Consider the following 14081-nt stretch of genomic DNA (forward strand, 5'->3'; position numbering starts at 1 on the left):
TGTTGTTCAGTGCGGCATGGTGTTCAGTGCGGGATGGTGTTGTTCAGTGCGGGATGGTGTTGTTCAGTGCGGCATGGTGTTCAATGCGGAATGGTGTTGTTCAGTGCAGGATGGTGTTGTTCAGTGCGGCATGGTGTTGTTCAGTGCGGCATAATGTTGTTCAGTGCGGCATGGTGTTGTTCAGTGCGGCATGGTGTTGTTCAGTGCGGCATGGTGTTGTTCAGTGCGGCATAATGTTGTTCAGTGCGGCATGGTGTTGTTCAGTGCGGCATGGTGTTGTTCAGTGCGGCATAATGTTCAGTGCGGCATAATGTTGTTCAGTGCGGCATGGTGTTGTTCAGTGCGGGATGGTGTTGTTCAGTGCAGGATGGTGTTGTTCAGTGCGGCATGGTGTTCAGTGCGGGATGGTGTCTTTCAGTGCGGCATGGTGTCGTTCAGTGCGGCATGGTGTCTTTCAGTGCGGCATGGTGTCGTTCAGTGAGGCATGGTGTTGTTCAGTGCGGCATGGTGTTATTTAGTGCGGCATGGTGTTGTTCAGTGCGGGATGGTGTTGTTCAGTGCGGCATGGTGTTCAGTGCGGCATGGTGTTGTTCAGTGCGGTATCGTGTTGTTCAGTGCGGTATCGTGTTTCTCAGTGCGGTATCGTGTTGTTCAGTGCAGTATCGTTGTGTTGTTCGTATTGTGTTGTGTTGTTCGTAATGTGTTGTGTTGTTCGTATTGTGTTGTGTTGTTCATATTGTGTTGTTCATATTGTGTTGAGTTGTTCGTATTGTGTTGTGTTGTTCGTATTGTGTTGCCTTTAACACTTAGCCTCTAACACTTAGCCTCTAACACTTAGCCTCTAGCATCTAGAAGGTAAATAAATAGGAAGGAAGGACTCACCGGTGACGTCTTCGCCCACGTCCAAGCGTTGTACTTTGTATTTTCATCCTTCTGACAGTGGAAAACATAGCCAACAAACACCGTGGAACCTAAACGAATGAAAGAAAACTATCATTTGGCCACAACCAACATTCACAGATACAACACAATGTGACGTGCGGGGTTGAGGTTAAAGGTTGAGTGAAGGGCCCTCGTTTTAAACTACTTTTTTGAAAAGGATTGGGAACAAGTAAGACGTATTTAATTTATTTAATGGGAAGTAGTAAGAGCTATTGAATTTAATCTATGTATTATATTCTATTGTATTGTATTCTGTTGTATTCTTTTGGATTGTATTCACACTAACCCCACTAAAACTTCAGCCAACAAAAACTCGCCTCTGGCGCCTAGCCTCTGGCACTTAGCCTCTAACACTTAGCCTTTAACACTTAGCCTTTAACACTTAGCCTTCAACACTTAGCCTAGAAGGTGAATAAATAGGGTTAAAGGTTGAGTGAAGGGACCTCGTTTTAAACTACTTTTTTGAAAAGGAGTGGGAACAAGTAAGACGTATTTAATTTATTTAATGGGAAGTAGTAAGACTTATTAAATTTATTTAATCTACTTTTCTTCCCAGGCAAAATTTGATGTGCTGCAATTCCAAATTTCCAAAGTGAATGAAGGAATGAAGTCCTTTAAATTATGATTTTGTATAAATACTAGGCATTAACACAAAATCGACGTCACAAAATGGGCAGACTTTACTTGTTTGAAAAGGACTGGTTACAAGACAGACTTTTTTAATTTATTTAATGGGAAGAAGACTTATTTAGTTTAATTGATCTATTTTTGTTCCCTGGCAAAATTCGATTTGCTGCAATTCCAAATTTCCAAAGTGAATGAAGGAAAGAAGTCGTTTAAATTATGATTTTGTTTAAATACTAGGCATAGACACAAAATCTACGGCACAAAATGGGCAGACTTTACTTGTTTGAAGAGGACTGGTTACAAGACAGACTTTTCTGATTTATTTAATGGGAAGAAGACTTATTTAGTTTATTTAATCTATTTTTGTTCCCTGGCAAAATTGGATTTGCTGAAATTGTATTTTGCCAAATCTTGCCTTGAGACCTGATAGGAAGTATTAAACGCTTAGTTAAATCAATACAAGTTGGTAATAAGAGCGAGTAATGTTGGTTGAACCGATGAATGAAGGTTGAAAGCAATTTAAATTATGACTTTGTATAAATACTAGATATTAACAGAACATCTACTGCGCGAAATGGGCAGAGTTTACTTGTTTGAGAAGGAGTGGCTTATTCAAAACTAAGATTTATTTAATCTGTTTGTTCCCAGGCAAAATTGGATGTGATGCAATTCCAAATTTCACCACATGATGGTGCCCAATTTTGACTTCATAGGACATATTAAACACTTAGCTTGTTATTATGTTCAAGGTAATCAGATTTGTTTATTATTCTAATGGCCTCTTCAAAACTATTCTGGATTACTACTTTGGATCTATTCTACATTACTTGGCAACAACATACTCTGTAACAGATTAGGCAGTATAATCATATATGTTAACTTGAGAGTGCCCACACTCAATCTACTTATCGTGATGTGTTAAATCAATTACTGTTAGACATTATTTGTCTGATAATCTACCAAATCTTTGAATTGAAGAATTTGTGATTTAATTAATAGCTTGTTCAGGGTAATCAGACTGGTATATAATTCTAATGGCCTTCTTTTGAAAACTATTCTGAATTACAACTTTGGATCTTATATTACTTTGCAACAATCTACTCGGTGACAGATTAGGCAGTATAATCACATATGTTAACTTCAGTGCCCACACTGTATTTATTTATGGTTATTTGTTAAATCAAGTACTGTTAGACATGAAATAGGAAGTGTTTAACATAAATGTTATGGCTACTCACCATTGTAGCTCGCTCCTGGTCAATGATACGAGCCTCTTCTTGCAGTGGAAAACTTGCAGCCAACAAACACCGTGGAACCTAAAGGAATGAAATTAAACATTAACATTTCGCCTCGACCAATTTTCACACGTACAACGCAACGCGGCTACACTTCTGCTATTACAAACGTAAATCTCCTTAAACACAATGAGTGTTACTTACCGTGTACGCTCTAGACGGTCCAGTTGCAAGCAGAAAATAAAGATATTTCCGTTGATAATCGTCGCTGCTCAGTGGCTCACGGCCATCGCGCCAACAGATTTGAATTTTGGCGGAGGTTCGGGCAATTACGTCATATCCGCGGCACATGACTGCGACGTAATACCCGCTTATCTGAAACGGCAGTTAAAAGTAGAGTTACATCAAGTTTTCTTGGAACCTAAACGAATGAAAGAAAACTATCATTTGGCCACAACCAACATTCACAGATACAACACAACGTGCGGGGTTGAGGTTAAAGATTGAGTGAAGGGCCCTCGTTTTAAACTACTGTTTTGAAAAGGAGTGGGAACAAGTAAGACGTATTTAATTTATTTAATGGGAAGTAGTAAGACTTATTAAATTTATTTAATCTACTTTTCTTCCCAGGCAAAATTTGATGTGCTGCAATTCCAAATTTCCAAAGTGAATGAAGGAATGAAGTCCTTTAAATTATGATTTTGTATAAATACTAGGCATTAACACAAAATCGACGGCACAAAATGGGCAGACTTTACTTGTTTGAAAAGGACTGGTTACAAGACAGACTTTTTTAATTTATTTAATGGGAAGAAGACTTATTTAGTTTAATTGATCTATTTTTGTTCCCTGGCAAAATTCGATTTGCTGCAATTCCAAATTTCCAAAGTGAATGAAGGAAAGAAGTCGTTTAAATTATGATTTTGTTTAAATACTAGGCATAGACACAAAATCTACGGCACAAAATGGGCAGACTTTACTTGTTTGAAGAGGACTGGTTACAAGACAGACTTTTCTGATTTATTTAATGGGAAGAAGACTTATTTAGTTTATTTAATCTATTTTTGTTCCCTGGCAAAATTGGATTTGCTGAAATTGTATTTTGCCAAATCTTGCCTTGAGACCTGATAGGAAGTATTAAACGCTTAGTTAAATCAATACAAGTTGGTAATAAGAGCGAGTAATGTTGGTTGAACCGATGAATGAAGGTTGAAAGCAATTTAAATTATGACTTTGTATAAATACTAGATATTAACAGAACATCTACTGCGCGAAATGGGCAGAGTTTACTTGTTTGAGAAGGAGTGGCTTATTCAAAACTAAGATTTATTTAATCTGTTTGTTCCCAGGCAAAATTGGATGTGATGCAATTCCAAATTTCACCACATGATGGTGCCCAATTTTGACTTCATAGGACATATTAAACACTTAGCTTGTTATTATGTTCAAGGTAATCAGATTTGTTTATTATTCTAATGGCCTCTTCAAAACTATTCTGGATTACTACTTTGGATCTATTCTACATTACTTGGCAACAACATACTCTGTAACAGATTAGGCAGTATAATCATATATGTTAACTTGAGAGTGCCCACACTCAATCTACTTATCGTGATGTGTTAAATCAATTACTGTTAGACATTATTTGTCTGATAATCTACCAAATCTTTGAATTGAAGAATTTGTGATTTAATTAATAGCTTGTTCAGGGTAATCAGACTTGTATATAATTCTAATGGCCTTCTTTTGAAAACTATTCTGAATTACAACTTTGGATCTTATATTACTTTGCAACAATCTACTCGGTGACAGATTAGGCAGTATAATCACATATGTTAACTTCAGTGCCCACACTGTATTTATTTATGGTTATTTGTTAAATCAAGTACTGTTAGACATGAAATAGGAAGTGTTTAACATAAATGTTATGGCTACTCACCATTGTAGCTCGCTCCTGGTCAATGATATGAGCCTCTTCTTGCAGTGGAAAACTTGCAGCCAACAAACACCGTGGAACCTAAAGGAATGAAATTAAACATTAACATTTCGCCTGGACCAACATTCACACGTACAACGCAACGCGGCTACACTTCTGCTATTACAAACGTAAATCTCCTTAAACACAACGAGTGTTACTTACCGTGTACGCTCTAGGCAAAATTGGATGTGATGCAATTCCAAATCTATCTGAAACGGCAGTTAAAAGTAGAGTTACATCAAGTTTTCTTTTTTAATCAACACAATCATTTACAACCGTTGACCAGAAAGAATCGTCGAAATTCGACGTCCCCCACAAACGCCACGCTCACTCGCTTTTCAGGGCAACAAAAGTACTTCTTTTTAAAAACGATGAGTTGTACTTACCGTGTACGCTCTGGACGGTCCAGTTGCAAGCAGAAAATAAAAATATTTCTCTTGTTAGTCGTATGTTACCATCCGCCGTGTCTTTGTCAACATCGCCGCCATTTTCCTACTTCCTGCTGCGAGCCACGCCCACGGATTTAAATTTGGGCGGAAGCTCTTTCCATTGGCGTCGTTTTCGCGTATAGCAAATCCGATTGGTTGGGAAGGGGGCACGGTTATGCAGCCGAGGGGTCCTGTGATCGGTGGGATGTAAAGTAGGCGTCGACGTCACGTCCGCGTCACGTGACCACGACGTGGCAGACGTCCTATAGCAACCGCTGTTTTGTTTAGTAGACTTACAGTTGTTATGCATTGACATAATGGCGCACACACCAAATAGATTTAAATAAATTAAATAGTTCTTCTGCCCACTCTCTTTTAAACAAGTTAACTCTCCCCGCGGATTTGAATTCCGGCGAAAGTTACGCCCATCGACGTCACGTATGTCACGTGACCACGACGTGGCAGATGTCAAATAGCAACCGCTGTTTTGTTTAGTAGATTTACAGTTGTTATGCATTGGCATAATGGTGTGCACTCAAAATAGATTTAAATAAATTAAATATTTCTTCTGCCCACTCCCTTTTAAACAAGTTAACTCTGCCCACGTCCATTGACGTCTTGTCTGCGTCACGTGACCACGACGTAGCGACGTCATATAGTAACCGCTGTTTTGATCAGTAGACTTAGTTATTATGCGTTGACATAATGGCGCACTGGTTAGCATGGCCACCTCTTAAGCATGATGTTGCGGGTTCGACGCCTGATCAATGTTAGCATGGAGTGAGCTGAAGTGCATGGCGCTGAAGATTTGAATCTTTGAAATGCGCTGAGGTCTGACATATCAGGCAGAATGGTTTGCCATCACGTTCAACAAAAAATAGAAACTTTCCCACTCTGATTAAAACGTCCTGTGTTCATCTACGTATTTTCGTTTTGCTGTGCATCTTTTCCCTGCCATTTCGAGAGCCCAATTGACACTCATAGTTTAAAGAAATGTGTTTGCCCATCCTACTTTGTGGAATTTCACCACATGCGCTTATGACCAAAATACCAAATTGAACTCAAGTGAAGCCAACACGCACAACCCCCCCCCCCCCCCCCCCCACACACACACACACACAAATGTTGATATGAACATAAAAGAGCCGCATGCGGTTCGGGAGTTGCGGCTTGGCCAAACCTGTACTATACAACTTTATTTGTATAAAATTTTCACAACAGCTGTCACACAAACAAAGCGGGAAAAACCGAAGACGTGCGTGTTCCGCCCACGCTGGATTTATTTGCACCTTTGAAAAGACACCGTATTGCCGCAGATGTGGCAAAGAGTACTTTTGGGCATCTGAGACGGAAGGATGTCCAAAGCATCATGTCACCTGCTCTGGTAGGCATGGTGGTGGGACGTTGAGGTCAACCGCTTTGGGGTTGGCTGAATCTTTGATCGCAGGATGCCACACACTTGAAGACAGAAGCAGAAAAGCAGAGCTAAATGCAAAATGTACTCACCGGTGACTCCAATTTTTTTCCCCCCTGAAGAAACAGCTGGACGGGTGGCCCCGGCTGGCCAGTGGGACTCTTGTTATTCTGACCCTTTTTAGTGCGCGTTTGGGGCAACAACCGTTTTTTGTGGCGCTCTCTTCTGGTTCAAAAGTGCCCTGCATGTGAATTTGCTTTTCCTGCCTTCTGATTGGATGAGCGCCGGTGTGACGCGGTGCCTCTGTCACCGTGGCGGGGGGTATACGTTGGCATCGGAGCGTCTGCCAACGTCTGAGACCGGCTGGCAGTGTATCGGAGGTGTCGAGTGCGGTGCCGCTGGAGCTCACTCACCAGCTGGTGTTAGGGCCACAGAATGAAGGCCAAGGAGAAGAATAGAAAGAGAAACAGAAACTTCTCCTCCAATTGTTTGATTTGTCTCTTCTGAGCTTCGATGAATTCTTTCAGCTCTTTGTTCCTCTAGGACGGACAAATGGAAAGTGGCATTCAAAAGCCAGTAAGCGTGCAAGTAAGTGCCGGGCTGGCTTTGGGCCCTTACCTGTTGCGCGCTGTGCAGCAGATCCATTCTCTCTTGGAGGATGCAAGCGTCGCGCTCCCTCAACTCGCACATCAGGGCTCGCTTCCATTGGTCCACGGCGCTCCTAAGCTCTTCTCTCTGATCCGCCGTCAGCACGTCATTCACGCCAGCGTGGCTGGCTTTTTCGCCGTCCGTGGCGGGGCAGTCCCGCTGCGGTAGCGCCTCGTACAACATGGCCTCCAGCTCCAGGATCCTCTGGGCCGCAATCCTCGTCCATCAGTGGTCCGGCGGGAGATTTGAGGGAGGCTTACCTTATGAGCCTGGTCCATGGAACACTTCCTGAAGTCCAACTCTTCATCCAGGTAGCCCTTCTGCTTGCAGAACATAGAAGAGCCCAAAGGCACAGCGTCAACAAGCTTCTTTCAGCGCAAAGCCTTCCAAAAGTCACATTTGAGCCGCCGAGTCTCGTGGAGTGCGAACATAAGGAGTTCGACATACACTTACGGCGTTATAGCCCAGGATGTCCAGCTTCTTCATCAGATCACTGATGACGATGTCCGGGGGAAAGGCGCAAGGAGCAATGTAAGGTGTTCTGGGACCTCGGGTTAAGGTTAGGGTTGCGAGGGACGCCTTACGTACGCTCACGCCCTCGGCCTCGCAGTAGATCTGCAAAGGGCTGAGGCCGTCTGGGAAACGGACTTGCAGAAACTTCAAGACGGGGGAGCGCCACTCCCTCTCCTGAAAGGCAGAGGCATGCATCCGTCCGTCCGTCCGTCCGTCCGTCACATCTCTGGCCTCAACACGCTTGTGCGAGTCTTCCCACCTCCAGCTCCAGGATGCGGAACTCAAGCAGTTCGTTTTGGTCTCGGATATCCTGGATGTGCTCTTTCAGACGCGCTTCTTCCGCCTCCATCCGCCTGACCTGAAAAGACAGTCAGACCTCATCTGCGGGGCTTCCCGACGGGTGTGACGCCAAGCGACTCCGCTCAGCGCCTTTCTTTCCGTCACCTTTTCGGCCAACTGCTGATTGCTCTGACGCAGCAGCTGCTTCTCCTCCACCCACTTGACATTCTAGAAGAGACAAACGCGTGGACAGCTTTGGAATGTTGTGTCATTTTCATCCACAAATTCTTTGGTTGACTGGAAAATGACATTTGCTTTTCTCCGCATTTTCCCAGCCACATTCGGGGGGGGGGTTGGTCCAGTAATGCCAGACGAATGAGTGACTGAAGAATGTAGCTATTTTGTCTGAGAAAAAGGTGTGCTCATTGATGAGCTTACCTGTCCTTGTTGCTTCAGCGCTGACTCCAGATCTGCTACTCTGCTTTGATAGTGACCCATTTCTACCATCAGCTTTTCTCTGGTCTGAAAGGAGGAGGAGGGAGGCTCCTCCTCCTCCTTTCAGACCAGAGAACACCCGAGGCTGGGTGAGAACGGGGAGGCTGCGACCCGGCCGGGGGTTGCGGGAAGGGGCGCCACCTTGATCTCCTTCTCGGCGTCGTAGTCCCCTTCGCTGGTCTGGGCTAGCAGAGCGTAGGCTCGTTGCAGCGCTTGATATTCTTGCGTCAGCTGGCGGTAGCGAAGCTCCGCCTCTTCATGCACACACCAATGCAACACAGCACTAGTACCAGAATCAGTCAGACCGGCGACAAAGCACCCGCGACGCAAAGACGAGTCCGATTCCAGGCTGAAGAGGAATGTTTGGTGCCAATACGCTGGCAGAAATGGCGGGCTACCTCTTCGGGTTCCGTGTCGGGGGTTCTGTCGGTGTGAAAAGACAAGGACGATCCGTCCGAGTCCACCAACACGTCTTCGTCGTAGCCGTAAAATGTTTCGATGACCTGCGGGCGCGGAAGCAAACATCTCTCTGAACAAACTGAAGCGACACCTCACGATGAATCGACGAGAGGAACGATAGCGAGAAAAAGGCCATTTCATCTTGCGCAACACCAAGCAGCCGCAAACAAACAGACTCACCTTGCAGGACCTCACGCTTTGTTCCTCCTCAGAGATTCTCGACGTCGGTATCGTAGCAGCAAATCTCTCTCCTGTCGACACAAATAATCCGCCTTTGAGATTCTTTGGATGCAAAGGGAACGAACGGCTCCGGCGCAGAAACAAACGCGACTCACAATGACATTTCTGACATGAGCTCCTGTCTCCAGAGCCTGAAAAACACGTCACCGGCGATGATTGGAGGGACGCTCGTCTTTTCCAAAAGTGACAACTACAGGGTGTGTCAGGGTTTTCCAGATTATCTTTATCGTATCATTATGTTGCTTTGACTTTGACTGCAACCTGTAATAAATAATATTATTTATCCCTTATTTATCCCTATCGCTTATCCCTTCCTACACAAAGTCGTAAAACACCCCTTGCTATGTTTTGACTAGAGGTCAAGGGCTTCCTCTATTCAATCCACTCTTACACCCACCCTGTTTCTCTTAATTAAAATGCTCGTGCAGGAGCCGAGAGTCAGACTTCATTCGTACAACGGATGGACTCTCCACCTGCAGGTGTCCAAAAGAACTTACTTGTCTCCCGTGTGGTTCTTGCAAAATAAGTTGGAGCGAGCGCAACTCTAACAGGGTGCATTTTGCCACTAGCTGCCTACGGACAATGATGTCGCGCTCGCGGCTCATGGTTGACGGGCTGAGCAGCCGGGCAAGTCCGTCGTTTTCAGCGCACAGCGAGTGGCAAAGGCGCTGACAAAACGGGAGCTTTGAGCTGCTGAAAACGGCAAAACAAGTCTAAAGCGTGTTCAAACGCGTGCGCACAATGCTCCTGCTTGAAAGGTCGGAATTTAAGGGGCCAATTTTTTGGATGGCGGCCGCCGGCCAAGCTTTGGACGGAAAAGGTTTCCTGGCGACAGCGAGCGAGCGTGGCGCTGCCGTACGTGCACCGAGTCGCCTGCCTGAAGACCTTGGACAAGTCGTCGATGATGTGCCGCTGCTCCACAACTTGAAGGAACTCCATTTCACCGTCCTGCTGGCCGCAACCGCGGTCCAGGTCGTTGAGCGAACTAGGCCTTCTCTGTGGAACACAAATGCAGTGGACTCTGTTGGCACGCCGCCGTTGTCCGCGTCGACTTACCAAGCTTGCCATCTCCTCGTTCTCCTGGGTGACAAAGCGCACTTTGTTTTCAAGGCGACACAGCACCAGCGAGAGTTCTTCATTCTTCCTGCTCAGGCGTTTGTTTTTGTACAGGAGTGGCAGAAACTGGCTTTCTGTTTCTCTCAGTCGCTTTAGCTGCAAGCATGAAGTGCGGGATGTGAAAGACGCACAACACGCGGGCCAGAACGTATCCATTCCTTTTGCATCGGTTTGAACGGAATCGTGGCTTTGGCTCCCAATAAAAGACATCTACCAGGCAACCGACTCGACGCGCCGCTCAACTAATAAGCAAGCGCAATGGGTGCCTCGCTGGATGGCGCGCATCAAACGTAGCGCAAACCTTCAAGCGTGCCGTCAATAAATTACCAGTTCATTGCGCTCTTCAGAAAGCAGGGCGTTTCGATCCTCCAGGTTCCTGATGACTGCGCTGAGCTCAGCGATTTTCAGATGAAACCGTCGCGTGTCCCGCTCCTCCTGAGACTGAAAACGCCCCGCAACACACACACACAAGCACTCGTTCAAAGTTCAAAACTGTTTTTGTGCTACCTTCCTCCAGCAACGAACTAAGTCATGCGTACTGCAAGTGTGTGATGAGGTGGCTTACGCAATGAAGAGGATTGCTAGTAGCGGCGTTGACCCCACTTCCAGGGTAGTTTAGGCCCGCCCTTTGGGAATCCCTCAGGGCAGCGATCTGCTGCTCGGCAGCCTGAGTCTGCAGCTGAAGGCGGTGGACGTGGCCGGCCCCAGGGCTTCATCCAAAACACTAACCGCTCTGTCTTTCAGCTTGATCTCATCCGTCTGGATGTACAAACGGGGAGCGCTCAGGCAGGCGGGCAAACTCATTTGCCAGAATTGTGACAAAAACAAAGAGAGCAACCGGCCAATTTTTTTTCTTGAATCGACTGGAACACCTTTGCTGTGACAAAAGCGAAGCGAGCAACCGGACATTTTCTTCTTGTGAAATAGAATAGAATAGAATGCCTTAGGTGTCATTGCACTGCAGGTATACAACGAAATTGGGAACATAGCCACGCACCGCGCATCTGATCAGTCCTACCAGTCGGCGGATCTCCCTCTCGCAGTCTCTCTTGGTTCGGCTCAGCTCCTCCCGATGCTGGTGATGAGCCGATCGGAGCTCGGCCGCTCGGGACTGCCAGGCCTGCTGGGCCGCTGCCAGGGCTTTTTCCGCGCTCCTGGTGGAGGCGACACCGCTCGGTCTCCCGACACCGCCGCGTCTCCTCCACCTCCGCCAGCAAAGCGCCCCCCCTCCTCACCTGAGCAGACATTGCGCCACACCGGGCCGTTGAGACCGCAACGGAGCGCCGCGACGCTTACTGGGGACAAGCTACACAATACGGTAGCGGCCGCATCGAAGCCCGACGTGGCGTGCGGATAGTCAGACACGGATAGAGCGGATCACCTTGTCCATGGAGCCGTCCCTCAGGCTGAGGACCAAGGCATTCAGTCGCTGGATCTCTCCATCTTTGATTTTGATCACTCTCATCAGCTCCATTTCATGCTGCCGCAGTAATGTCTCCCTGGTAATGGCTAACTCTTTCTGCTTCTCCTCATGGAGTTTGCTTTTGAGTTCCGTCATGGCGGCGGTGGCACGGTGGTGCTCCGCCCGCAGGTCCTGACTTCTCTCTCTCTCCAGACAGCTGACCTGACATGACTTAGACTTAGACTTAGACAAACTTTATTGTCATCTTGTCTGCACATGGTGCATACAAAACGAAATTCCGTTGCATACGTCTTACAACAAAGTAGTGATATTGCAGTTGAATAGAAGTAACATATCCTATGAAAATATATATATATACATATACTATATATATATATATATATATATATTAAAAATAAGTATAAAGTGCAGCAGTGATAATTATGCAATAGTGCAAGTAGGCAAAACAGTATTCAAGAGTGTGCAGAGGAATGCTAAACCATGTATTAAACTTCTATTTAAAGGGTTTATACAAGTTCAGTAAAGTTGGTAGTGCGAGATAGTGCAAGATAGAGGTCCGTAGTGTCATAAAGTACAGTTCTGTGAATGTGTGATGCAGAGTTCAGTTTAGAGCTCAACAGTTCTAGTGTTCAACAGTCTGATGACAGCAGGGAAAAAGCTGTTGCAGAACCTGGTGGACCTGCAGCGGATGCTGCAAACCTCTTCCCAGAGGGCAGCAGGGAGAACAGTCCATGGTGGGGGTGTGATGGGTCATTGATGATGTTACGGGCACGGGACATGCAGCGCTGAGATGAAATGTCCTGAATGGAGGGAAGAGGAGCCCCTATGATCCTCTCTGCTGTCCTCACCACTCTCCTCACGTTCTTCCAATCGGAGGCGGTGCAGCCTCCACACCACACAGAGAGACAGCTTGTCAGAATGCTCTCTATGGTGCTCCTGTAGAACGTCCTCATGATGGGTGGGGGCAGGTGGGCTCTCCTCATCCTCCGCTGTAAGTACAAGCGCTTCTGTGCCCTCTTGACCAGTGCCGTAGTGTTCATAGTCCAGGTGAGGTCTTCTGTGATGTGGACCCCCAGGAATTTGGTGGTGCTGACCACCTCCACAGCTGAGCTGTTGATGATCAGTGGAGCGTGGTGAGGCTGTTTTTTCCTGAAGTCGACGATGATCTCCTTCATCTTCTCCTCATTCAGGATCAGGCTGTTTTCTCTGCACCAGCCCACCAGCTGCTCCACCTCCTCTCTGTAGTCCAGGTCGTTGTTGTCTCTGATGAGCCCCACCACCGTTGTGTCGTCTGCTGACTTCACGATGTGATTGGTGGTGAACCTGAGGACGCAGTCGTGTGTCATCAGGGTGAACAGCAGGGGGCTCAGGACGCAGCCCTGAAGGGAGCCTGTGCTGAGGGTGATGACATCAGAGGTGTTCTGTCCGACCCGGACTGACTGAGGTCTGTTGCTGAGGAAGTCTAGCAGCCAGTTGCGAAGGGGGGTGTTGAAGCCCAGGTGTTCCAATTTTCCTACCAGATGCTGTGGGATGATGGTGTCAAACGCTGAGCTGAAGTCCAGGAACAGCCTCCGCACATGGGTGTTCTTCTCCTCCAGGTGAGCCAGGCTCAGGTGAAGAACGGAGGAGATGGCGTCCTGAGTGGAGCGGTTTTGCCGGTCGGCAAACTGGAACGGGTCAAATAATAGGGGGAGTCTGGAAACGATGTGACCTTTAAGCAGCCTTTCGAAGCACTTCATCATAACCGGAGTCAGTGCAACAGGCCGGTAATCATTAAATGAGGTGATTTGAGGTTTCTTCGGCACCGGAATGATGGAGGCAGTCTTAAAGCACGCCGGCACTGTGGCTTGGCCCAGCGAGGTGTTAAAAATGTCTGTGATGACCCCAGCCAGATGACTTGCACATTCCCTGAACACACGCCCAGGAATGTTGTCGGGGCCAGGGGCCTTACAGGGGTTGACTCTCCTCAGGGTCTTCAACACATCGGCGGAGTCAAGGCAGAGTACCTCCTCTTCCTGATGGGGGACAGTTTTAACTGCTGGAGTGCCGTTTAGTGCCTCGAACCTCCCAAAGAAGTTATTTAGACCATTTAGAAAGTCAGCATCAACTACACCCACCGGGGGGGGGGGGGGGGGGGAGAGTGAGTTGTAGTCTGTAATCGCCCATATGCCTTGCCACATACTCCTGATGTTTTTGACGTCGTGGAAACGATCCTGAAATTTTCGACTGCGGTCTCGCTTCGCTATCCTGATGGCACGGTTCAAGTTGGCTCTCGCTGTCCTCA

The 14081-nt window shown here is 46.6% G+C and overlaps 2 protein-coding genes across 3 annotated transcripts in view; one reads left to right on the plus strand and one right to left on the minus strand.

Annotated features, from left to right (window-relative positions):
- Positions 1-14081, plus strand: part of LOC148400019 (uncharacterized) — a 298099-nt gene that overhangs the window by 112115 nt on the left and 171903 nt on the right. The gene's annotated exons all lie outside the window — the stretch shown is intronic.
- On the minus strand, positions 6366-9213 carry LOC148400029 (janus kinase and microtubule-interacting protein 3-like). Its single transcript, XM_088370928.1, has 10 exons — positions 9199-9213; positions 8958-9062; positions 8701-8813; positions 8503-8619; positions 8230-8292; positions 8045-8143; positions 7726-7959; positions 7533-7637; positions 7243-7476; positions 6366-7163 (listed from the first exon to the last, which is right to left on the minus strand). Exons 4-10 carry the CDS (start codon positions 8569-8571, stop codon positions 7047-7049), a joined length of 921 nt encoding a protein of 306 aa, XP_088227054.1. The 5' UTR covers positions 8572-8619; positions 8701-8813; positions 8958-9062; positions 9199-9213; the 3' UTR covers positions 6366-7046.

Source organism: Syngnathus floridae, chromosome 3 (assembly GCF_059516105.1).
Source record: "Syngnathus floridae isolate MCC-2025c chromosome 3, RoL_Sflo_1.0, whole genome shotgun sequence".
NCBI classification, from domain to species: Eukaryota; Metazoa; Chordata; class Actinopteri; order Syngnathiformes; family Syngnathidae; genus Syngnathus; species Syngnathus floridae.

Bases quoted from the DNA above. Each gene is read 5' to 3' on its own strand.
- LOC148400029 (XM_088370928.1), bottom strand. From the start codon at position 8,571: ATGGTAGAAATGGGTCACTATCAAAGCAGAGTAGCAGATCTGGAGTCA. The intron at 7,960-8,044 runs GTGGGAAGACTC...TCTGCCTTTCAG, and splicing joins TCCGCATCCTGGAGCTGGAG to GAGAGGGAGTGGCGCTCCCC. The intron at 7,638-7,725 runs GTAAGTGTATGT...CGCTGAAAGAAG, and splicing joins ACATCCTGGGCTATAACGCC to CTTGTTGACGCTGTGCCTTT.